General features: G+C 46.5%; 1 protein-coding gene across 1 annotated transcript in view; it reads left to right on the forward strand.

The window, feature by feature from the left end:
• The window catches only part of atp13a1 (ATPase 13A1), a 98,686-nt gene that overhangs the window by 56,802 nt on the left and 15,190 nt on the right, over positions 1-26,694 (forward strand). Inside the window, exons 13-19 of the mRNA XM_078235104.1 lie at positions 3,105-3,262; positions 10,974-11,149; positions 12,552-12,662; positions 17,182-17,307; positions 18,803-18,911; positions 20,233-20,432; positions 22,289-22,385. Coding sequence (XP_078091230.1) covers positions 3,105-3,262; positions 10,974-11,149; positions 12,552-12,662; positions 17,182-17,307; positions 18,803-18,911; positions 20,233-20,432; positions 22,289-22,385 — 977 coding nt within the window. The remainder of the gene's footprint in view (positions 1-3,104; positions 3,263-10,973; positions 11,150-12,551; positions 12,663-17,181; positions 17,308-18,802; positions 18,912-20,232; positions 20,433-22,288; positions 22,386-26,694) is intronic.

Consider the following 26,694-nt stretch of genomic DNA (forward strand, 5'->3'; position numbering starts at 1 on the left):
GACTCTGCCATTTATTGTATAACTCCTCCCTACATTATTTCTTCCAAAATGCATCACTTCGCATTTATCCGGATTAAACTCCATCTGCCACCTCTCCGCCCAATTTTCTAGCCTATTTATATCCTGCTGTATTGCCCGACAATGCTCTTCGCTATCCGCAAGTCCAGCCATCTTCGTGTCATCCGCAAACTTGCTGATTACACCAGTTACACCTTCTTCCAAATCATTTATATATATCACAAATAGCAGAGGTCCCAGTACAGAGCCCTGCGGAACACCACTGGTCACAGACCTCCAGCCGGAAAAAGACCCTTCGACCACTACCCTCTGCCTCCTATGGCCAAGCCAGTTCTCCACCCATCGAGCCACTTCTCCTTGTATCCCATGAGCCTTAACCTTCTTAACCAACCTGCCATGTGGGACTTTGTCAAATGCCTTACTGAAATCCATATAGACGACATCCACGGCCCTTCCTTCATCAACCGTTTTTGTCACTTCCTCAAAAAACTCCACCAAATTTGTAAGGCACGACCTCCCTCTTACAAAACCATGCTGTCTGTCACTAATGAGATTGTTCCGTTCTAAATGCACATACATCCTGTCTCTAAGAATCCTCTCCAACAACTTCCCTACCACGGACGTCAAGCTCACCGGCCTATAATTTCCTGGGTTATCCCTGCTACCCTTCTTAAACAACGGGACCACATTCGCTATCCTCCAATCCTCAGGGACCTCACCCGTGTCCAAAGAAGCGACAAAGATTTCCGTCAGAGGCCCAGCAATTTCATCTCTCGTCTCCCTGAGCAGTCGAGGATAGATGCCATCAGGCCCTGGGGCTTTGTCAGTTTTAATGTTCCCTAAAAAACCTAACACTTCCACTGTATTAAACTTATCGGGCTGCTTGCCCGCAATCCCATACAAAGCGGGTAGAAATTTCTCCAAATTAAATATTGGGAAGGTTGAAGTCATTGTTGTTGACTGTGGCGTAAGCTCTGTTTCCGAGCCACTGCCTCCAATTCCCCCCCCCCCCCCCCCCCGTTTCCACATTCACAATATTGACTGCCTTGTCTTGTTGCTAAAACACGCAACCATCACCCCTTTGCTCGCTGACTTACTTTGGCTCCAAACCAAATCTCTCCATGGCTGTGTCCCCCTCCCCTCCCCTCCTGCATAATTTCATAGCCCTCCAATATCTGCAGCCTCCTAATTCTGGCACCTCGAGCAATTTTAACTCCTCCAGCATTGGCTGCCTAAGTTTGGGAACTCCTCTCTCTCTCTGCTCCTTTTAAGATGCTTCTTAAAATCTACCTATGATCAAACCTTTAGACATCTACCTTAAAGCCCAGTATTATTTGCTTTACAATTAATGGATGTGTGTGTGTGGTAATAGCCCTGAGGTTTAGGGGAGGCAGTGGGGAAGTAGTCACTGGGCTAGTAATCCAGGGTAATTCTCTGGGGACCCAGGTTCGAATCTCACCAAGGCGGATGTTAAAGATTATATCTAATTAGAGTTAAAAATCCAATGAAACCGTTGCTGATTGTTGTAAAAACCCATCTGGTTCACTAATGGGGAAGGAAATCTGCCGTCCTTACCCGGTCTGGCCTACACGTGACTCCAGTTCCACAGCAATGTGGTCGACCCTTAACTGACCGCTGAAATGGCCGAGCGAGGCACTCAGTTCAAGGAATGGACAATAAATGCTGACCCGGCTTGGGTCACTGTCTGTGCGGAGTTTGCACATTCTCCCCGTGACTGCGTGGGTTTCCTCCGGGTGCTCCAGTTTCCTCCCACAGTCCAAAAGACATCGGCCATGCGAAATTCTCCCTCAGGGTAAGCCGAACGGGGGGCTGTGGTAGGGAGTGGGGGGCGCCTAGGGGATTTTCACCGTAACTTAATTGCAGTGTTAATGTAAGCCTACTTGTGACACTAATAAATAAACTTTAAACTATTAGTTCAGTAATTTTGCTGCATCAAGACAGGTACAAGATTGTAAAAATAACAAGTGGGGGCAAAAACAGCTGGCCCCATACTCCTGACGCCTGGAGCTTGCTGCTGAGACAGTGAAACACGCAGCCTTGCATTAGAGAGAGGGAGCTGAGTTCCTCTGTAAATACAGTTCCCAAACTCCGTCACACACAGGCTGGATAAGAGAGCGAGCATTACTCTTTACAACATTCACTGGATGTGGGCATCGCTGGCAAGACCAGCATTTATTGTCCAAAAAACAACTTCTTGCAGTGTAACTGAAGGTGGGTAATAACTGTTGGCCTGACAAGAAGCTCGCATTCTGAGAAGGAATAAAATAGCCAAATGATGCAAGAGTTGAAAGCTCTGCTTCACGTTCTCTGCATTGTCGGCTGTGCTCCAGCAGTTCAGAGGCTCTGCTATAGAATCTACAGAACTCTGTCCACATTGAAGAAGTGTTTGCTAGCAAGGCAGCAATGTAAAGCACACACCTCCCCACTCTGTGGGAGGCGATGGCCTAGTGGTATTATCTCTAGACTATTAATCCAGAAACTCAGCTAATGTTCTGGGGACCAGGTTCGAATCCCACCACAGCAGATGGTGGAATTTGAATTCAATAAAAAAAAAATCTGGAATTAAGAATCTACTGATGACCATGAAACCATTGTCGGAAAAACCCAACTGGTTTACTAATGTCCCTTTAGGGAAGGAAATCTGCCGTCCTTACCCGGTCTGGCCAACATGTGAATCCAGAGCCACAGCAATGTGGTTGACTCTCAACTGCCCTCCAAGGGCAAGTGGGATGGGCAATAAATGCTGGCCCAGCCAGTGATGCCCATGTCCTATGAATGAATTAAAAAACTCTGAAAATTCCAAGAGAATAAAGCCAGCAATCCAAGTGTGCACGGGGTGGGGGAAGGAGTTGTGTGATAGCCTCTCAAGGCTGACCAGTAACTTTAAGTCTTTAACTGAAACATAATTCCACTTGGTCATTTGGCTGTGGGGTTTTATTTTTTGTTTAAATTGTGCAGAGTTGAGTTGTTAAAACTCTGGATGGAAATCCTGCAGCCAAGCTGCTTGTGAAGTTGCTGCATTGTGAACCTCTTTCCTAAGATGATAAGACCTCCTCACCTTTCAGGGATGGAAAGGCGTTGACCCCAGTGTCAGAGATTCCCCTGCAAACGCACCGGGTGGTGGCGACGTGTCATTCGCTGGTGCAGATGGACGATGGGACATTGGTTGGCGACCCCCTTGAGAAGGCAATGTTAACTGCAGTTGACTGGACCCTCACGAAAGGTGAAAAGACTGTTTTTGTATCTCTTGTTAAAACGGTGCTGTGAAGGGGGGGGGGGAAATGTTTTTATGAAAATAAGAATCAGTTGTATACAAACGATTTCATCAATGGTGCTTTGGTATTCATAATTGAAGTCATTAGCTGCTGCAGATTTTAAACGGTAAAACTATCCTGCAAAGTATAATTGCTAAATGAAATACAAGCCTTTTTAATTGCAGGGGCAAGTTTCCCCACCCCCATAAAGAAGGTGAGATTGCTGTATGACTGTGTGTGGGGGACTTGCTTCCTAGCACCATCTGCCTCTAATGCTATTCTCTTGTGCACTCCGTTCTTGTTTTTCCCTTCCCGGTCACTCCACCTGCGCTCTGAACCTTTTCCTTTTGTCTCTTTCTGTTCCTCCTTGTGTTAAAATTGGGACTCGCAGCATTGGTATCCTACTTTCAAATCATTCTCGAATACCACCGTTCCCCCAGTATTTTGCTTCCAGATTTAGTTTGGTGCTCCCTCGCTTACCTCGGCTTTAGAAATGATGGTGCCTTAACTTAAAGCAGTCCAACTGTTTTTCCAGCCGTGCCGCGAACTCTTGCCTGGGTGATTTAGAAAAACATAGACAATAGGTGCAGGAGGAGGCCATTTGGCCCTTCGAGCCTGCACCACCATTCAATATGATCATGGTTGATCATGCACTCTCGCTTTCTCTCCATAACCCTTCGAACCCTTTAGCCACAAGGGCCACAGTTCCCTCTTGAACATAGCTAACGAACTGGCCCCAACAGCTTTCCGTGGTAGAGAATTCCACAGGTTCACAACTCTGAGTGAAGAAGTTCTTCCTCATCTCAGTCCTGAATGGCTTATCCCTTATTCTTAGACTGTGACCCCTAGTTTTGGACTTCCCCAACATCGGGAACGTTCTTCCCGCATCTAGCCTGTCCAGTACCATCAGGATTTTGTATGTTTCTATGAGATCCCCCCCCCCGCCTCATTTTTCTAAATTCCAGTGAGTCCAAGCCCAGTTGATCCAGTCTTTGTTCTTGACTGACCATGGCAAGCAAATTATTCACCAGTCCAGCCACCCTGTTTCACATCTAGCATTAGACCCGAAAGAGCTACCATAGAATGGTTGTGTCATGTATGTTGAGGCTTTGCCCCTTTAAGGGAACGGGTCAGGTGACCCCGGGTGTGGAATGATCTGTCCTGGGGTTGGGGGGTGGGGGTGGATTGGGGTGGTTTGACGTGTGGAGCAAGTAAGACTTGCTCCACACGTCAAAGTAAGAAAGAGGCACATGACATGCGTAGGCAGCTGGGATCAAGCGAATCCCTTGAAGAGTATAGGGGGTGTAGGAGTAGAGTTGAGAGAGAAATCAGGAGGGCAAAAAGGGGACACGCGATTGTTTTGGCAGATAAGGCAAAGGAGAATCCAAAGAGCTTCTACAAATGCATAAAGGGCAAAAGAATAACAAGGGAGAGAGTAGGGCCTCTTAAGGATCAACAAGGTAATTATGTGCGGATCCACAAGAGATGGGTGAGATCCTAAATGAATATTTCTCATCAGTATTTACTGTTGAGAAAAGCATGGATGTTAGGGAACTTGGAGAAATAAATAGTGATGTCTTGAGGAGTGTACAAATTACAGAGAAGGAGATGCTGGAAGTCTTAAAGCGCATCAAGGTAGATAAATCCCCGGGACCTGATGAAGTGTATCCCAGGACATTGTGGGAGGCTAGGGAGGAAATTGCGGGTCCCCCAGCCGAGATATTTGAATCATCGATAGTCACGGGTGAGGTGCCTGAAGAATGGAAAGTGGCAAATGTTGTGCCTTTGTTTAAAAAGGGCTGCAGGGAAAAGCCTGGGAACCACAGGCCAGTGTGTCTCACATCTGTGGTGGGTAAATTGTTGGAAGGTGTTTTGAGGGACAGGATCTACAGGCATTTAGAGACGCAAGGACTGATTAGGGACAGTCAGCATGGCTTTGTGAGTGGAAAATCATGTCTCTCAATTTTAATTGAGTTTTTTGAAGGGGTAACCAAGAAGGTAGAAGAGGGCAGTGCAGTTGATGTTGTCTACATGGACTTTAGCAAGGCCTTTGACAAGGTACTGCATGGCAGATTGTTGCATAAGGTTAAATCTCACGGGACTCAGGGTGAGGTATCTAAATGGATACAAAATTGGCTTCTTGACAGAAGGTGGTTGCAGAGAGTTGTTTTTCAAACTGGAGGCCTGTGACCAGCGGTGTGCCTCAGGGATCAGTGCTGGGTCCACTGTTACTTGTCATTTATATTAATGATTTGGATGAGAATATAGGAGGCATGGTTAGTAAGTTTGCAGATGACACTAAGATTGGTGGCATAGTGGACAGTGAAGAAAGTTATCTCCGATTGCAACGGGATCTTGATCAATTGGGCCAGTGGGCTGACGAATGGCAGATGGAGTTTAATTTCGACAAACGCGAGGTGATGCATTTTGGTAGATTGAACCAGGGCAGGACTTACTCAGTTAATGGTAGGGCATTGGGGAGAGTTACAGAACAAAGAGATCTAGGGGTACATGTTCATTGCTCCTTGAAAGTGGAGTCAGAGGTGGACAGAGTGGTGAAGAAGGCATTCGGCATGCTTGGTTTCATCAGTCAGAACATTGAATGCAGGAGTTGGGACGTCTTGTTGAAGTTGTACAAGACATTGGTAAGGCCACACTTGGAATACTGTGTGCAATTCTGGTCACCCTATTATAGAAAGGATATTGTTAAACTAGAAAGAGTGCAGAAAAGATTTACTAGGATGCTACCGGGACTTGATGGATTGAGTTATAAGGAGAGGCTGAATAGACTGGGACTTTTCTTTCTGGAGTGTAGGAGGCTGAGGGGTGATCTTATAGAGGTCTATAAAATAATGAGGGGCACAGATCAGCTAGATAGTCAATATCTTTTCCCAAAGGTAGGGGAGTCTAAAACTAGAGGGCATAGGTTTAAGGTGAGAGGGGAGAGATACAAAAGTGTCCAGAGGGGCAATTTTTTCTCAGAGGGTGGTGAGTGTCTGGAACAAGCTGCCAGAGGTAGTAGTAGAAGTGGGTACAATTTTGTCTTTTAAAAAGCATTTAGATAGTTACATGGGTACGATGGGTATAGAGGGATATGGGCCAAATGCGGGCAATTGGGATTAGCTTAGGGGTTTTAAAAAAAAAAGGCGGCATGGACAAGTTGGGCTGAAGGGCCTGTTTCCATGCTGTAAACCTCTAGGACTCTATGACTTGCTATAAATACCCTGACGCCTGTGTGTGGTGAGTTCTTGAGAACACACCACAGTAGTCGGGAATTTAACATGTCGCAGCATAAAAGGAGGCCATTCAGCCCGTCATATCCAGGGTTGGCTCTCTGCAAGACCAACTCAGCTAATCCCACTTAGAACATAAGAACTAGGAGTAGGAGGAGGCCATTCAGCCCCTCGAGCCTGCTCCGCCATTCAATACCATCATGGCTGATCTCATCGCGGCTTCAATTCCACCTTTCTTCCCGCTCCCCATAACCCTTCATCCCACTACTAATTAAAAACCGATCGGTCTCCTTAAATTTGTATAGTGTCCCGGTATCCGCCACACTCTGGGATAGAGAATTCCACGGATTCACCACCCTTTGAGTGAAATAATTCCTCATTTTAGTTTTAAATCTGCCGTCCCTTAGCCTAAAACAATGACCTCTCGTTCCAGAATGTCCAACAAGGGGAAACATCCTCTCCACGTCTACCCTGTCAATCCCCCTTTAGCATCTTCTATACCTCAAAAAAGTAAAGTTATAAAGTTTATTTATTGGTCAAACGTAAGACTTACATTAACACTGCAATGAAGCTGCTGTGAAATTCCCCGAGTCGCCACACTCCGGCGCCTGTTTGGGTCAATGTACCTAACCAGCTTTGGACTGTGGGAGGAAACCGGAGTACCCGGAGGAAACCCACACAGACACGGGGAGAATGTGCAAACTCCACACAGACAGTGACCCAAGTCGGGAATCAAACCCGGGTCCCTGGTGCTGTGAAGCAGCAGTGCTAACCACTGTGCCACCATGCCACCCAATTAGATCTCCCCTCATTCTTCTAAACTCCAGCAAGCAAAATCCTAAACTGCTCAATCTCTCTTTATAAGATAAGTACTTCCTCCCCGGAATCAATCTCATGAACCTTCTCGGAGCCGCCTCTAATGCATTTATATCCTTCCTGAAGTAGGGGGACCAAAACTGTGCAGCTCTCCAGAAGCTGTCTCTTCAATGCCCTAGACAGTCATAACAACGCTCCCCTACTTTTGTACTCCAATCCCTTAGCAATGAATGCCAATATTCCATTTGTCTTCCTCACTATTTGCTGCACCTACATACTAACTTTCAGTGATTCATGCACAAGGACACCCAGATCCCTCTGCACCAAAACATTGTGAAGTTTCTGTCCGTTTAGATAATAAATTACCTTATTATTCCTCTGACCAAAATGGATAACCTATCACTTATCCACATTAAATTCCATCTGCTAAATTTTGGCCCACTCAGCTAACCTATCCATTTGTAAATTCCTTATTTCCTCGTTGCAACTTGTTTCCCACCTATTTTAGTGTAATTGTAAATTTGACTGGAGTACATTCTATCCCTGTGACCAAGTCATTAACACCAGGTTAAAAGTCCAACAGGTTTATTTGGCTGCACCAGCTTTCAGAGTATCGCTCCTGACTCTGAAAGCTCGTGCTGCCAAATAAACCTGTTAGACTTTAACCTGGTGTTGTGAGACGACTTACTGTGCTTACCCCAGTCCGACACCGGCATCTCCACATCATGACCAAGTCATCAATACAGATTGTAAACAGTTGAGGACTGAACCCTGTGACACCCCGCTATTTACAATTTGCCAACCAGTAATATCCCACTCTCTGATGGTTAGCCAATCCTCTATCCAAGCAAATATATTACCTCCAATGCCATGGGATCTTACCTTGTGTATTAACCTTTTGTGCGGCACCTTCTTGCTCTTTTCTTGTGGCCCAGAAATTTCTGTTCTCTTTGGGTGCTTATCCAGTTCCCCTGTGAAAGCCCGATTTGAACCCTCCTCCACGACACTTGTTGCATTTCAGATCCTGACTACTTGCTGCTTAAAATGGTTTTTCCTCATGTCACCATTGGTTCTTTGGCTAACCGACTTTTATCGGTGCGTCCTGGTTCTCAACCCCCGTCAACGCAAATAGTTCCTCTCTACTGCATCTAGACTCGTGATTTGGAAAACCTCCATCAAAACTCCTCACAAGCTTCCCTTCTCGAGGAAGACGATCCTTCTTCCACCCCTCTGTCCTGGAACCATTCTTGCAGGCCTTTCCCACTCTCTCTCTCTAAAGCATTTCACATTCTTCCTGAAGTGCGTTCCCCACATATGGGAAAATTACTCCAATTGAGGCCAAACAGGTGTTTTTATCAAGTTTCACAACTTATTGGCTTTTGTATTCTGAGCCCTCTATAAAGTTTATTTTTAGTCGCAAGTAGGCTTACATTAACTCTGCAATGAAGTTACTGTAAAATAAAGCCATTATCCCACATACTTTATTGGCAGCTTTCTCAACTTGCTGTGTCACCTTCAATGATTTAGGCGTCCGTATCCCCTCTGTTTCGGCACTTCCTAACCATGCACCCTTTATTTTAATATTACTTCCCCTGGTGTAGACACTTGGCTGCCTAAGTGGAAGTGTATAAATGCTGAGACGTGAACCCGTGGTCAATTAGCGGTAGCTATACTTGGAAGTTCCCCCCCCCCAAGGCAATCGGAATTAGTACGGTAGCGGCACGGTAGCACAGTGGTTAGCACTGCTGCTTCACAGCTCCAGGGACCTGGGTTCGATTCCCGGCTTGGGTCACTGTCTGTGTGGAGTTTGCACATTCTCCTCGTGTCTGCGTGGGTTTCCTCCGGGTGCTCCGGTTTCCTCCCACAGTCCAAAGATGTGCGGGTTAGGTTGATTGGCCATGCTAAAATTGCCCCTTAGTGTCCTGAGATGCATAGGTTAGAGGGATTAGTGGGTAAAATATGTAGGGATATGGGGGTAGGGCCTGGGTGGGATTGTGGTCGGTGCAGACTCGATGGGCTGAATGGCCTCTTTCCGTACTGTAGTGATTCTATAGTCCAGATCACACTGACCTTGATTTATCTCACTGAATGCTACCTTTTAATACAAGGTGACCTTTGTGTGTTTAGAGACAAACTCTTGTTCTCCTTTGAGGGCCATGATGTGGAGATGCCAGGGGCTTTTGCTACCAAATAAACCTGTTGGACTTTAACCTGGTGTTGTCAGACTTCTTACCGTGTGTGCCTCCCTTGAGGGTACAGAGTGGCTTAGCATTCATCTGAGGAACCAGTGGCCTGTTCCCTATCTCTGCCATAAGAATCACCTAACATCCAATCCGTCCCTGTAAGCGTGACCTCTTGTCCTCCAGGACCCATTCAGCTGCAACATTTGAAATGTAAACACGAACTGGTTCCTTTATTTTTCTATAAACTTCATTCCAAGTTGCTGTTGGGACAACACTTCTCTCAAGAAATCCAGCAGGTTGAGCTTATCTGGGTAGCTGAGGTGCTTCAGACTGAGAATTAACCAGAGTGGCATGATCGTTAGCTCTGCTGCCTCACAGCGCCAGGGACTCTGGTTTCGATTCCCGGATTTGGTCACCGTCAGTGCGGAGTCTGCACATTCTCCCCGTGTCTGCGTGGGTTTCCTCCCGGAGGGAACCTGCAAAACTCAGCCATAACACCTAGATCTCGATCATTAATCAAAGTCGTAACTAGTGAATGTCCTAACGCTCCAGGGCACCGTTGGTAACTGGTCTCTGGCAAGTCTAAATCCATCGACACAACGCTTTCTATCCACAGCTGGTTCAGTCAATTCTCAAAGGTAACCCATCGCATGGTACCTTTTATCATAATCTCTGAGTAAACACTCTTTGCCACTTTACCCTCATTCTTGGACTTGATGAGCCCCTCAGTCAGTTCTTAAAAGCCACAATGAGTGTTCCAACAAGTGGTCATAGAATGAATCGATGATAATTCCCTGGAGCTTCTTACCCCTGCCTGACCGGGGGGCTGGTTACCCTCTGGGTAGTTACCCAGTTCTAACTTTTATCTCCCTTTTTTTTATAAAGAGTGTGGAATTTGCTAACCACCTCCCAGTCTGAACGTACAGCCCCTACCTCCAGCGAGCTGTTGAAGATCTGGGCAAGGGGTTACTAAGTGACAGTGCTTGCAATTAAAATAAGTGGCTCATTTTTTTTAAAAAAGGGGGGGACGAATGGGGGAAATAAATGTGAGCCATGAATTGTGATCTTCGATCTGTTGCCTGAAAAGGTGGTGGAGGTGGATTCTGCAGTGACTTGCGACTGAGGGCTATGGGGATAGCCGCTCCATCTAGTCCTGTTTTATTAAAGGATGCCTGAGTGAATGTGTTGACAGCCTGATATTTCGAGGTCTTAACGCTTTCCAAGGCAGTTACCCTAGTTAATAATAATAACATTTGCCTTAATATTAAGTTTTATTGTTTTCTGCTTCAAGTGTGCAGAGTCGCAAAAACATTTCCAAATCAGCAGGGTATAGTTTCGATAAGCCCATTGTAAAAGTCAAGTGTTTGCAGAAAAGTTACCAAATTCAGCTGAACATTTCTTTGAAGTCCCTTGCCCCCTTGCCTTACTTGTTTGTCTCTATTCGTCAGATGAGAAGGTTTTTCCCAAAAGTATCAAATCGCAGGGTCTGAAAATCCACCAGCGATTTCACTTTGCCAGCGCACTCAAACGCATGTCAGTCCTGGGTTCATATGAAATGATGGGCTCCACGGATCTCCAATACTTCAGTACCGTGAAAGGAGCGCCAGAGACACTGCGTAGCATGGTAAGGAGCGTCAGACACTGGGCAACATGGTAAGGAGCGCCGGAGACACTGGGCAGCATGGTAAGGAGCATCAGAGACACTGGGCAACATGGTCAGGAGCGTCAGAGACACTGGGCAGCATGGTCAGGAGCATCAGAGACACTGCGCAGAGTGGTAAGGAGCGTCAGAGACACTGCGCAACATGGTCAGGAGCGTCAGAGACACTGTGCAACATGGTAAGGAGCGTCAGAGACACTGCACAGAGTGGTAAGGAGCGTCAGAGACACTGCGCAGAGTGGTAAGGAGCGTCAGAGTCACTGCGCAGCATGGTAAGGAGCGTCAGAGACACTGGGCAACATGGTAAGGAGCATCAGAGACACTGCGCAGCATGGTAAGGAGCGTCAGAGAGACTGGGCAACATGGTAAGGAGCATCAGAGAGACTGGGCAACATGGTAAGGAGCGTCAGAGACACTGGGCAACATGGTAAGGAGCGTCAGAGACACTGGGCAACATGGTAAGGAGCATCAGAGACACTGGGCAACATGGTAAGGAGCGTCAGAGACACTGGGCAACGTGGTAAGGAGCGTCAGAGACACTGGGCAGCGTGGTAAGGAGCGTCAGAGACACTGGGCAACATGGTAAGGAGCGTCAGAGACACTGGGCAACATGGTAAGGAGCGTCAGAGTCACTGCGCAGCGTGGTAAGGAGCGTCAGAGACACCGCAACATGGTAAGGAGCGTCAGAGAGACTGGGCAACATGGTAAGGAGCATCAGAGACACTGGGCAACATGGTAAGGAGCGTCAGAGACACTGCACAGAGTGGTAAGGAGCGTCAGAGACACTGCGCAGCATGGTAAGGAGCATGGGTGGACTTGGAGCATAATCTTAATATATGGATCCCTCAGCGCAAAGTCTTAACTTCTTCCCCCTCTTCAGCGCTCCCCCCCGACCGCAGTAGATAGTTTGTAAATCACAGTGCGTGCAATTATAATAATTGGCTAAAAAAAATCGGGAGATGATGGGGGGTGCGGGGGGGAGAGAAATGTAATGTGAATTGTGATCTGTAATGTGCTGCCTGAAAAGCTGGTGGAGTCTGCAGTGACTTGCAACTGAGGGCTATGGGAATAGCTACTCTCTGGAGTCGTGTGTTTTTAAAAGGATGCCAGAGTGAATGTGCCGACAGCCTAATATTTCAAAGTCTTGTGCTTTCTCAAGCACTTTACCCTGTGTTGCTCCATAGTTGGGTCACAAAAGAGCAGCTTGGGGTAGCTGACTTCACCTGTGAGCAATGGGATGTCCTCCGCTCTTTGCCAGTCTCTAAGGTCTTGGCCACGTGAGGGAGTTACGCCACCTGTGATGCTTTTGGAATTTGAATCTTTCGTTAGTTTGATTTTATGCACCGTATATGTGATTGGTTTCTAGTTTTCTGAGTGTCCCAGCCAATATGATACTGTCCACACTGCGATGTCGCGAGAGGGAGCACGAGTACTGGCCTTGGGGTACAAGGAGATGGGGCATCTCAGTCATCAACAGGTAAAAGTCTGCTTGGATATCTTATCTTGGCTCTCGCACCAGCGAAGTGTACGGGTAGCCACAGTGAATTGTACACTGACTACAGATAGCAATGTTATCGCGTTCGTTACAGAACGGAAGGGGGTCATTTAACTGATCGAGTCCATGCCAGTTCTGTCGAGAAATCTAGTCCATCCCAATCCCCAGCTTTATTCCCTGTACGTTCACTTTCCCCAAGTGCCTGTCCAATTCTCTTTTCAAATCGGTGATCATTTACCATCCTCTTGGGTAGTGTATTCGTCGTTACTAAGAGAAAACAGGTTTGTCCCTATATGGAAAATGTGTTCGGGTTCAGGTTAAAAACTCCAAAGTGTTTTATGAAACCCACCTGAACCATAAGTATTGCGTCTTGAATTAGGCTAGGAAAGGCATGATAGGTTTCACTTCAGGTATGATTCAACAACCCAGCTTTTATCAAACAGAGTTTATTTAAGAATATAGTTAACGTGTATGGAAAGAAAAATAGCAATACTTTTTTATCAATTACAAACAGGAAACAACCACAATAATGTATTAATCCTTCATTGAATATTAAACCTATTCCAACAAACCATAACCTTTTGTAAACAAAACACTTTTCACAGGCTTAATACAGCATAATTAAAGTCTCACTTGACTGGAATTGAGTCTTTTCGAAGCCGGCACCTTCCGGAAGGCAAAACATTGCCATGAGATAACCTGCAGAATTTCCAAACCGAACAGGATGACAGAGAGAGAGAGAATTCAGCTTCTCTCTTGCTTGATGCCCCTTCTAAAACTAAAAAATAAACTGCAGCCTCGGAACTCTCAAAACCGAAACCTTAAACTCACTGGAAAGCAAAAACTGTCCAAAAACACATGACCTTTTCTCCTGACGATGCAGGATCGTAAAACTAATCCCAGAGTAAACACGAACAATCCCCATTTAATACACCTATTTTATTTCAGCAATAAAAGGACAATTCCAGTCAAGTCGGCAACAATTACATCACTGAAGCTGTGAGGTGTAGAAATCATGTTTAAAAAGAAACCTTTCTTAAAGGGACAATAATGTCACAAATGGAACATTCCATTTGCTGCCTTAATCATTTCCTGTACCCGCAAACTAACTTCTTGCTCCCTGACCTATCTGAGTCTGAGATCATGTACTGACTCAAGAACAGCTCCTTCCCTGCTGCCATCAGACTTTTGAATGGACCTACCTTGCATTAAGTTGATCTTTCTTTACACCCTAGCTATGACTGTAACACTACATTCTGCACTCTCTCTCCTTTCCTTCTCTATGAATGGTGTGCTTTGTCTGCATAACGCGCAAGAAACTATACTTTTCACTATATTAATACATGTGACAATAATAAATCAAATCAAAAATCATCATGCCATCAGAAAATTTAGCAACTATTCCCTCCCTCCATCCAAGATTTGGATTATAAATAATTGAGGCCCCAGATCTGATGCTGTAGCATTCCATTCATTGCATCTTGCTGACCCAAAAATGACCCATCTACCCCTCCTCTGTTTCCTGTTCGCTAAGCAATCCTCAATCCTTGCTAATGTGTTGCCCCCTACACTGAGCTCTTGCATGGTAACCTTTTGATGTGACACCTTGTCAAATGCTTTCTGGAAATCCAAGTACAGCACGTCCACAGGTTCCCCTTTATCCACGTTGCCCGTTATTTCTTCAAAGAACTCTTGATTTTCCTATCACTAAACCATGTCGACTCTGCCAGATTGCATTGAGATTTTCCAGCCCTAATAGAATCCAGCATTTTCCCTATGACGATGTTAGGCTAACTGGCCTGTAATTCGCTGCTTTCTGTCTCCCTTCTTGAATAAAATATTTTCCAATCTGATGGGACCTTTCCCAAATTTAGGGAATGTTGGAAAATTACAACCAAAGCTCCTGCTATCTCAGCAGTCACTTTTTCATGACCCGAGGATGAACCTGGGGACTGATCAGCCATTTGTTCTAATAATTTTCTCAGTACCCATTCCCTGGTGATTGCATTTGTTTTTAAGTTCCTCCCAGTCTCTTGATTGGCACTTATTTCTGGGGTGTTATTTGTACTCTGTATGGTGGAGACTGACACAAAATATCTGGTTCCATTCATCGGGTTGGTGGACCACGATAACTGGATCCTCCCCTTCCACTGCACATCCCTCTTCAGCCCAGAGCAGATGGCCTGAACCATGGCGCCAGGCACTCTGGCACTTTACTGCAGAGAACTGTCTGTCCCCTGTTTATACTGTGTCCCCTACTACCGGTACATTCCTACTAACTCTCCCCGCTCGAGTGGCTTCCTGTACCATGGTGCAGTGGTCATTTCCTCATCCACCTTGTGATCGTACATGCATACAAACAACCTGTAAGGAACTCTAATCTGTTGGATGTTTGCAGAGGCTGCGGCTCCTCCACTTATACCATCTCAATTCCCAGGCTCACTTCGTTTGCCGTCACACCCTCCTGTCCCTGACCAGGGATCAAATCAGATACCCCCTAGCCCAAGTGGCGTGACTGTCTCCCGGAACACAGTGGTGATGTGCAAGAGGCCAGAGTTGGGGGAGTGCAGAGGAGGTTACAGATACACAGGGAGTGCCGAGGCCCTGGGAGGGATCTGAATAAGAAGTCTCACAACACCAGGTTAAAGTCCCAACAGGTTTATTTGGTAGCAAATACCATAAGCTTTCGGAGCTCTGCTCCTTCTCCAGATGGAGTGGAAATGTGCTCTCAAACAGTGCACAGACACAGAAATCAAGTTACAGAATACTAATTAGAATGCAAATCTCTACAGCCAGCCAGGTCTTAAAGGTACAGACAATGTGGGTATAATAGCAGGAAGAGGAATTTAAATTGGAGGCATAGCTGGGCCAGCAAGCACAAGAGTGTGTTACGTGAAAGGGACTTGAGGTTAAAATGAGTTGAGATTGAGCTAAATTTGTGTGCAATATAAGAGGCAGTGCTGTCTTTTAGTTGAACCAGTTTCAGGTGGGCTTAAAAGATCCCATGGAACAATTCAAAAACGTTCCTTGATACCCTCACTCATTCAACATCAAAACAAGTAAACTACTCAATCATCTCATTGCTGTTTGAGCTGTGTCCAGCTTGTTGTGTTTCCAGCATTGCAGGAGTGATTACACTTCAGAATTATTTCCTTGACACAAGCATTTTAGCCTGTTAAGTTGTGAAAGACATTATATTGAAGCACAGAAACCCTACAATGCAGAAGGAGGCCATTTGACCCATCGCGTTTGCACCGACCACAGTCCCATCCAGGCCCTATCCCTAATCACCCTGCTAATCCTCCTGACACAATGGGGCAATTTAGCATGGCCAATGCACCTAACCAGCGCGTCTTTCGGTCTGTGGGAGGAAACCGGAGCACCCAGAGGAAACCCACGCAGACGCGGGGAGAACGTGCAGACTCCGCACGGACAGTGACCCAAGCTGGGAATCGAACCCGGGTCCCTGGCGCTGTGAGGCAGCAGTGCTAACCACTGTGCCACCATGCCGCCCCAAAATATAAACCAAAGTTTGTTCTTATTACAAATAATTGTGTCGACATTTATAATGAAAATTTCCTTTATGGACACAGATCATGCTGTAATTTGATTCCCTGGAAGAGTGGGTGTAATGTAGAGCAGTGTATTTCCTGAACCGTTTCCATTACAAATGGGGACGTAATGGGATTGGAGAAATGAGGGCAGAATGTATGATTTTAAAATAGGGACACTCCCCAGTCCGCTTATTTATCGTTCTTCTCACTTGCCTACATGTAACTTAACACAGGAGATCATCTAGCCGCTAGGTTAAAGTAGACAGTCCTGGCCAATGAAACATTTTTTCCGTATGCTCCAAACCAGAGCTAATGCCGCTGTTTATTGGAATTGGCGACCTTGTATTACATCTTGTGTTGATATTGTGTCTACTCTGGTAGTTCTAACATGGTTAAGTTTATTTATTATTGCGACAAGTAGGCTTACATTAACACTGCAATGAAATTACTGGGAAAATCCTCTAGTTGCCACACTCTGGTTGCCTGTTTGGGTACACTGAGGGGCAATTTAACATAGCCAATTCACGCATCTTTGGACTGTGGGAGGAAACCGGAGCACCCAGAGGAAACCCACGCAGACACGGGGAGAACATGCAAACTCCACGCAGACGGTGACCCAAGCCGGGAATCAAACCCGGGTCCCTGGTGCTGTGAGGCAGCAGTACTAACTACTGTGCCGCCTCTGTGGAGACATACTACGTTTTCTAACCTAATCACAATAGATGTCACACCAGTGTCATACCCAAGTGTTCAGGGAGGTTGGTGTCTAACAGAATGCGAATTTGCCTTCGTGCTTCCTGCCTATCATCTGGACTCTGCACTTCAGCCTCGTTCATGTGGGAGTTAAGTGCTGGTGCTGCTCCCAACAGCGTTTCTTCATTCATTAACCTTGAGAGCTGTTGTTAATTTTGTCCCGGGGTGTCTTTCCTCTCCTGTCTCTCTCTCAGGTACGAGCGATAACCCGCGAGCAACTGGAGTCAAACCTGAAATTTGCCGGCTTCATGGTCGTTTCCTGTCCCCTCAAGACTGACTCGAAAGCGGTCATCAAAGAGATCCAGAATGCATCACATCAGGTAGGCATCTCTTCCAGTTAGACGGTGTTTCCTGCAGTGATCTCTGCTCCGTTGGCTAAGTGGACCTGCACTCTGAAGAGTCATTAAGGTCTATCAGCAAAAAAGAAAATCACTTCACTTTAGTTGATGCATTTACAGCGAGTTGAGACTTTAAGGGAGGTGGGCTTCAGGGGATCAAAGTATCCACCATGTGGCTTAGCAACTTGCCAATAGAATTAGCTAATAGACGTCCGCCGACTGATTCTTCATTGAAAACAAATGTTTCAGTTATACAATGGTTACAGCTCAGAAGGGGGCCATTCGACCCATCATCATTCCCATACTCTCTCTGCAAGAGAGTTAGTCCCAGTCTCCTCCCCCTCTCCATTTTCTCTTTCCCTGTTACCCTGTAAATTTCTTTCCTATTCGTTAAGTGCCCAATTCCCTTTTGAAAGTCGCAGTTGAATCTACCTCCACCATGCATTCGTGCAGTGCATTCCAAATCCTAATACGGAAGGTTTTTCCCTCATGTCCTCCATCCTTCCACCGATGGGAACAATCTCCCCCTCTAACTCTCGATCCAGATGCCTCATGGTTCTGAATGCCTCTTACACATCACCTCTCAACCTTCCGCTTGCCTTGGGAAAACAGCGCCAGCTTCTCCAATCTAACTGAAGTCCATCATCTCTGGAATCATTCTTGTAATCTTCTCCGCAACTCCTCTTAAGGCCTCCATAACCTTCCTGCAGTGCAGAGCGCACTACTCCATTTGAGACCAAACCTGTGTTCATTGTAACTTGCTTTTTTCACTCTTTGCCTATGTTTCTAAAGCCCGTCTGCCTAACTAACTGGCTTCTCAACTTGTCCTGTCAATGATTTGTGCGTATACAACCCAAGGTCCCCCTGCATCCCATTCAGCATTATACCCTTTGTTTGATATTGCCTCCTCTTGTTCCTGCTGCCAAGATGAATGGCTTCCCTGTATCAAATTTTATCTGCTGCCTTCCTGACCTTTCCAGCAGCCTTCCGTCCATTACTATCCACCTCGCGGTTCGCAATCTCTTCCAAGTTTTGTCATATGCAAATTTTGAAATTCCTTCCCTCTAGAATGTGAGTAACATTGGGACAATATTAATCTCTGGCCAGATAAAACTGGCTGTAAAGAACAGCTCCTGTCATTCACATTGCAAGTGTTTAATTAGATTGAGGAACCTGTTTTGTGATTCCACCCACCGGCCACTGTTTCACTCCATCTTATTCTTCCTTTAAACGTTTTCTCTCAATCCTGGTTGATTGGCCGTCTATCACTGTAACTGTCTATCCTGCCCTGTCACTTTCACTCCACTCCCTCTCCCTCCCTCCATTCTCCCCCAATTCCTTTCTTTCCCCTTCTCTCCCCCTGGCCTGTGCCCATCTCTTCTCCCTCTCACTCATCCTCTCTCCATTGTGCCTGAGTCTTCCCATGTTTCTGTCTGTGATCCCCTCCCCCTTTCCCTGTTTCTTTATCTCTCTCCAGGTAGTTATGATTACTGGTGACAATCCCCTCACAGCCTGCCACGTGGCCCGAGAGCTCCACTTCATCCAGAAAGAACACACACTCGTCCTCCAAACTCCTCACAGTAAAGGTAATGCTTGATGCACTTTGAGGTTTAAAAGTAGCTGATAAAATAGTCCAGTAAATTGGAATGTGTATTTATGTTTTCTTAATGTGCAGTGGAGTTAGGTGACCTATACCTCCCTAGCTCTGAGTGAATAAAGCAAGATCATTAAAGCAGTGTTAGTGGGACATTCACCCCCAGGCTAAGTGAAGCCAACACTCAGCAGACCAGGCAGTTTCTAATGGAGAGCGAGAGGGTTAATGTTTCAGGACAATGACCTTCTTGTCAAAATTGGGATAACTGCTAACAGCCCTGTTCCCACCAAACCAACCCAAGAGGCTAAGTAAAATCATGAAGCACCTTGATCCCGAAACCTATGTAGATCCTCGTACATCTCTCCCATATTTAATAACTGGTCTGAGCAGTCACGTGTAAGGACATTGTGACCATGACTGCTTCTACAGTCTTGTGTTTAGCTGGATCGTCACGCCCATGATTCAGATGACCTTTGACTTGGGGCTCCAAAGGGTAGACAGCATTGAGACGCATAATCATTTGACATGCCTATCTATTAAAGTTAATATTTATTTATTAGTGTCGCAAGTAAGGCTCACATTAACATTGCAATGAAGTTAGTGTGAAGATCCCCTGGTCGTCACACTCCGGCGCTTGTTCGGGCACACTGAGGGAGAATTTAGCATGGCCAATGCACCTCTTTTGGATTGTGGGAGGAAACTGGAGCACCCGGAGGAAACCCACGCAGAATGTGCAAACTCCACACAGACAGTGACCCAAGCCGGGAATCGAACCCGGGTCCTTGGCGCTGTGAGGCAGCAGTGCTAACCACTGTGCCACCGTGCCACCCCACACTATTGAAATGAATGTAACAAAGCATTGATAGAAACACCTAATAGTGGCATTAAAACTTCACCGGTTAGCATCAATGTCCCAAAGGGCGGCACAGTGGTTAGCACTGCTGTCTCACAACGTCAGGGACCCAGGTTCAATTCCTGGCTTGGGTCACTGTCTATGTGGAGTCTGCGCGTTCTCCCCGTGTCTGCGTGGGTTTCCTCCGGGTGCTCCGGTTTCCTCCCACAGTCCGAAAGACGTGCTGGTTAGGGTGCATTGGCCGTGCTAAATTCTCTGTGGACCCGAACAGGCACCGGAGTGTGGCAACTAGGGGATTTTCACAGTAACTTCATTGCAGCGTTAATGTAAGCCTTACTTGTGACTAATAAATAGATAAACTTCAACTTTACTTTAAGGAACGTCATTTTGTAATGGGATGGATGGAGGACTGTCCTGTGTTCATAAAGCCTAACAGAATGTTGTATTCTTCTCCCTTCAGACTCCCAGTGGATGTGGGTGTCCATCGATGGCACATTTACCAGCCCCGTGATACCACCCACCCTGAGTGACCTGACTAAAAACTACGACCTGTGCATGACAGGGGAAGGGATCAATTATTTAAACATGGTAGACAGGCCCTTCCTGATGAAACTGATACCTCACGTCCATGTGTTTGCCCGGGTCGCACCCAAACAGAAGGTTAGACTTACTGCAATAACATTGCACTTGTGTGTTGACACTACGCTATACAAGGAACGACTTGACCAGGAAAATGGTTGGAACATCTTAAAGGCAGAGAGGTCGAGAAGTTTGAGGGAGGGGGCTGTGTAGGGGAGGGATGCATTTCTAGAGCTTGTTTTGCTGCTTTTTATTATTGTCACGTGTATTGGGTTACAGTGAAAAGTATTGTTTCTTGCGTGCTATACGGACAAAGCATACCGTTCATAGAGAAAGAAAGGAGAGGGTGCAGAATATAGTGTTACAGTCATAGCTAGGGTGTAGAGAAAGATCAACTTAATGCAGGGTATGTCCATTTAAAAGTCTAATGGCAGCAGGGAAGACATTGTTCTTGTGTCGGTTGGCACGTGACCTCAGACTTTTGCATCTTTTTCCCGACGGAAGAAGGTGGAAGAGAGAATGTCCGGGGTGCGTGGGGTCCTTAATTATGCTGGCTGCTTTGCCGAGGCAGCGGGAAGTGTAGACAGAGTCAATGGATGGGAGGCTGATTTGTGTGATGGATGAGGCTACATTCACGACCTTTTGTAGTTTCTTGCGGTCTTGGGCAGAGCAGGAGCCATACCAAGCTGTGATACAATCAGAAAGAATGCTTTCGATGGTGCATCTGTAAAAGTTGGTGAGAGTCGTAGCTGACATGCCAAATTTTCTTAGTCTTCTGAGAAAGTAGAGGTTTTCTTAACTATAGCATCGGCATGGAGGGACCAGGACAGATTGTTGGTGATCTGGATACCTAAAAACTTGACGCTCTCGACCCTTTCTACTTTATCCCCATGATGTAGACAGGGTATGTCCTTCACTATGCTTCCTGAACTCGATGACAATCTCCTTCGTTTTGTTGAAATTGAGGAGAGATTGTCATCGCACCAGATTCTCTATCTCTGGGGGACTAGGCAGCCGAAGGCAGGGCCACCCAGGGTGCGGCAATGGAAACTAGGCAAGGCGTTGAATCTCGAGTCGAAGTAGCAGAGAGCTCTGAGAGTTGTGGGACTGGAGGAGTTGGAGATGGGGAACGGATGAGGCCATGGCAGCTTTTGAACAGGGGTGAGAATTTTGAAATTGAGGAATTGGTGGTTGGAGTGGTAAGCCAGCAAGTGGGCGGGGCGGGGGGGGGCGGTGGCTGTAGTTTGGGAAATGGGCTGTAGGCAGTTCAGTTCCTCCCACAGTTCAGAATAATCATCTATCCCAGGGTAAGACATAATTAGAATTTCAGCAGGGAATTGAACCATTCAACTCATTGGGTCTTGAATAGTAATGAATTATTCTAATCCTCTAGCTCTTCGATTATTTCTGTTCACTTAATTGCACCTTAAGTGCAGCGACGATCTTGCCTTCAGTTGTAACTTGTGGTGGTGGACTCCCTGTTTCCACATCTATTGTGTGAAAATGTTTCTCCTTTGTCCCACTGTATTTGATCCAAGTATTGGTCAGATGTTTTTGTGTGCAGCTGTTGTAAGGGCAAGGTAAATGTTCCCCCTTAAGAGTACGTCAAGAACTTAAAGGGGCGCAGATTCAAATCAATGGGCAAAAGGAGTCAGTGTGATGCGAGGAGTAATGTTTTCACCCAGAGGGGTGGCTGGAGTATGAAACGAACTTCCTGAGGGGGATGGTGGTGACAGCTCCGACAGAGGGAATTGGATTGCTATCTGAACATAAAGAATGTGCTAGGTTGCGGAGATGAGGCAGAGGAGAGCAGCTGGGTAGGATGCTCTGTCAGAGAGCCAGTGCGGACTCGATGGGCAGAATAGCTGCCTCCTGCAGTGTGAAGGGTCTGTGATTGTGTGCGTTGTGACTGAATTTCCACCTTCCTCTGTTTGCAGGAGTTTGTCATCACCAGTTTCAAGAGCCTGGGTTATACCACCTTGATGTGTGGTGATGGGACCAATGACGTCGGGGCCTTAAAACATGCTGATGTTGGTAAGCACTGAATGTGTGGTGCGGGACAAAACACAGATTCAAACACCACTGGGGTGTCTGGTTGAATCCCAAAGCTAGGCGTTAAAAGATGACCAAAATTGAAAGATAAGATAACATGCCTGTTCTTGCTGTATATCTAATACATGGACTTGCACTTGATTTCCTTTAAATCCAAACTAAAATAAGGACCTACTCGGGGAGAGAGGAATTGGCCCATCATGTCCATGCCAGCCTTCTACTAGAGCAACTCTGCAGCTCCAATTTCCCAGTCTTTTCCCTGGAAATACTCTCCCTTTACATGCCTATCCAGTCCCTGTTTGACAGCCCCGATCTCGATCTGCACGCCCTCCCCGTCACACTCAGTGCATTCCACATCCGAACCACTCATTGTGTTAAAATGTATTGCCTCATGTCACCAACGGTTCTTTTGCCAGTTGTCTTAAATCTGTAATCTCTGCCTCTCGACCCGTCTGCCAATGGCAATGGTTTTTCTCTCTCTGTTGAACAACAGTATAACATTTGCAATTCTCCACTCCTATGGCTGCCCAAGTATCTAAAGAAGATTGGTGAATTATGGGCCATTTCTACCCTTACTTCCCTCAGGATTTTTGGATGCATTTGGACCAGTCCTGGTGACTCATTAACCTTTAGTACAGCCAGTCTTTTTAATACTTCCTCTTTGTCAATTAGAATCATAGAATCATAGAAACCCTACAGTGCAGAAGGAGGCCATTCAGCCCATCGAGTCTGCACCGACCACAATCCCACCCAGGCCCTACCCCCACATATTTTTACCTGCTAATCCCTCTAACCTACGCATCCCAGGACTCTAAGGGGCAATTTTTAACCTGGCCAATCAACCTAACCCGCACATCTTTGGACTGTGGGAGGAAACCGGAGCACCCGGAGTAAACCCACGCAGACACGAGGAGAATGTGCAAACTCCACACAGACAGTGACCCGAGCCGGGAATCGAACCCGGGACCCTGGAGCTGTGAAGCAGCAGTGCTAACCACTGTGCTACCGTGTCATCCATCCGCACAACTCACTGCCTCCCCCTTCACTATTACTGTCAGCATCTCCTTCCTTGGTCAAGACAGATGCAAAGCACTCATTTAGTATCTCAGCCAATTCCTCTCTCCCTGAGTAGGTCCTTATTTTAGTTTCTAATCAGCCCTACTCCTTTACTATTTATATGCGGATAGAAGACTACTGGGTTCCCTTTTCTGTTAGTTGCTAGTCTTTTCTCATGCTCTCTCGTCGACTCTCTGGTTTCCTTTTTTACTTCCCCTCTATACTTCCTGTATTCAGCCTGGTTCTCACTTGATGTATGACATACACCCCTCTCAGCTTCTACCTTTTCTCTATATCTCTTGTCATCTAGGGAGATCTGGCTGACAGTTACCCCCTTGTGGGGGATGTACCTGAACTGTCTTCTCTTTTAAGGACAGTCCGTTGTTCTGCTACAGTTCTGTCTGTCAGTCCATTGATTCCATTTACCTGAGGCAGGCCCATTCCCGCCCCCATTGAAATTAGCCTTCCTCCAATTTAGTATTTTTGCTTTGGATTGCCTCTTGTTGTTTTTCATAGCTAGCGTAAATCCTGTGATCCTTCAACCAGTGTTCCCTAAAGATTCCCCAACTGACACTTTATCCATTTGATACACTTCATTTCCCAGACCCAGCAATGCTTCCTTCCTCATTGGACCAGAATTCTACTGATCAACAACACTCTCATAGATCATAGAACAGTACAGCACAGAACAGGCCCTTCGGCCCCCGATGTTGTGCCGAGCTTTATCTGAAACCAAGATCAAGCTATCCCACTCCCTATCATCCTGGTGTGCTCCATGTGCCTATCCAATAACCGCTTAAATGTTCCTAAAGTGTCTGACTCCTCTGTCACTGCAGGCAGTCCATTCCACACCCCAACCACTCTCTGCGAAGACATTTCCAAAACCAACTCCCTCTCCTGTCATTTGCGCTGTTACTATCCCAGTCTATATTTGGATAGTTGAAGTTCCTCTAACAACTCAAAATGTTTTACACTTCTCTAATTTCCCTGCAAATGTGCTCTTCCCAGTAATTGGTGACCTATAGACTGCAATGCTGCCTCGATTAACTCCAACCAAATAGTGACCTGAGCCTCCAGAACATGTTATCCCTCCATCATTGTAATATCCTCCTTGCTCAATGCCACCAACCTGTGTGTCTGCGAGGGTTTCCTCCGGGTGCTCCAGGTTCCTCCCACAGTCCAAAGATGTGCAGGTCAGGTGGATTGGCCATGCTAAATTGCCCCTTAGTGTCCCGGGATGCGTAGGTTAGAGGGATTAGCAGGGTAAATTTGTGGGATTGCGGGGATAGTGCCTGGGTGGGATTGTTGTTGATGGGCTGAATGGCCTTCATCTGCACTGATTCTATGATCCCATTATTCCCTTCCCCATCTTTCTTGAACACCTTGTATCCAGGAATATTTAGCACTCAGTCCTGCCCCTCTAATCGCAGCAGCAACATCATATTCCCCTGTGGCTACCTGCACCTGCAGCTCACCAACCTCATTTACCATGCTTCACGCATTTGCATACGTGTACTTAAAACCTAATTTAAACATTTCTACATTCCCGCCTTGTTACTCCAATGCTAGCTGCTCAATCCGTTCCACACCGTGTTTATCCTTTCTGATGGTACACCTTTGTTCCCAACCCCCTGTCAAGTTAGTTTAAACCATCCCTAATAGCAGTGCCATACTGCCCTATGAGGAGGGATTTTGATTTGATTTATAATTGTCACATGTACAGTGAAAAGTATTGTTTCTTGCGTGCTATACAAAGCATACTGTTCATAGAGAAGGAAACAAGAGAATGCAGGATGTAGCGTTTTTGTGAGTGTAGTGTAATTGTAATTTCTGCCCTGGGAAAAAGCTTCCAACTGTTCACCCTATCTATACCCCTCATAATTTTATAAACTTCTATCAAGTCACCATTCAGCCCATTGAGTCTGCACTGACCACAATCCCACCCAGGCCCTATCCCCATAACCCCATGCATTTACCCCAGCTAGTCCCTCTGACACTAAGGGGCAATTTAGTATGGCCAATCCACCTAACCCGCACATCTTTCAGACTGTGGGAGGAAACTGGAGCACCCGGGGAGAATGTGCAGACTCCACATAGCCAGTGACCCAAGCCGGGATGACCTGGCCGGGCTGGCACGCTATGCCTGCACGAATTCACCTCTGACGCCACACAAGCACCTGTCTGTTCCCCTAACGATAGAATACCCCTTCGCTATTGCTTTCCCAATCTTCTTTCAACCACGTTGGTGTTGAGTTTGATTCCAGCTGCACTCCCGAGAGGAACTATCATGATTACCTGCTTTCAGATCTGAATACTGATCGGAGAGTGAGTTGGATGTACTCGGCACCCCTGGACTACCTGCTTCCTCTTCCTTGGCCTCACCCATTCCTCAACCTGTGGGGTGGCTACATCCATAAAAGGCAATTAGGGATGGGCAATAATTACTTCATAGAATCTACAGTGCAGATGGAGACCATTGAGCCCGCACCGACAACAATCCCGCCCAGGTCCCATCCCAGTGACCCCACACATTTACCCTCCTAATCCCCCGACACTAAGGGACGACTTAGCATGGCCAATCTACCCAACCCGCACATCTTTGGATTGTAGGCGAAAACCGGAGCATCCGGAGAAAACCCACGCAGACACGGGGAGAACGTGCAGACTCCACACAGACAGTGACCCAAGCCGGGAATCGAACCTGGGTCCCTGGCGCTGTGAGGCAGCAGTGCTAACCCACTGTGCTGCCCCCAGCGGCCTAGGTTGGTCCTGGGTTAACTACTGGCCTAGCCAGCGACGGTCACATCCCGTGAAAGAATACATTAAAAAAGAGAAAAATGTGTTATCCATGTAGCTCTCGGCTTTGTGGTTGCGCCTCAGTGAGCTAGTGGTGAAATTCCCAAACTCTCAGCACGAGCTGCTTCTGCTGGCTATACTTTCTGCACGTTTGGTTGTTCAGTGCACTAGAAGCGTCCTGATGTTCCCAGATGGAACTGGACCTTTAAAAGTTTGTTTATTAGTGTCACAAGTTGGCTTGCATTAACACTGCAATGAAGTTACTGTGAAAATCTCCTAGTCGCCACACTCCGGCGCCTGTTCGGGTACACTGAGGGAGAATCTAGCACGGCCAATGCACCTAATCACGTCTTTCGGACTGTGGGAGGAAACCGGAGCACCCGGAGGAAACCCACGCAGACACGGGGAGAATGTGCAGCCTCCACACAGACAGTGACCC

This window comes from Mustelus asterias, chromosome 19, assembly GCF_964213995.1.
Source record: "Mustelus asterias chromosome 19, sMusAst1.hap1.1, whole genome shotgun sequence".
Lineage (NCBI taxonomy): Eukaryota > Metazoa > Chordata > Chondrichthyes > Carcharhiniformes > Triakidae > Mustelus > Mustelus asterias.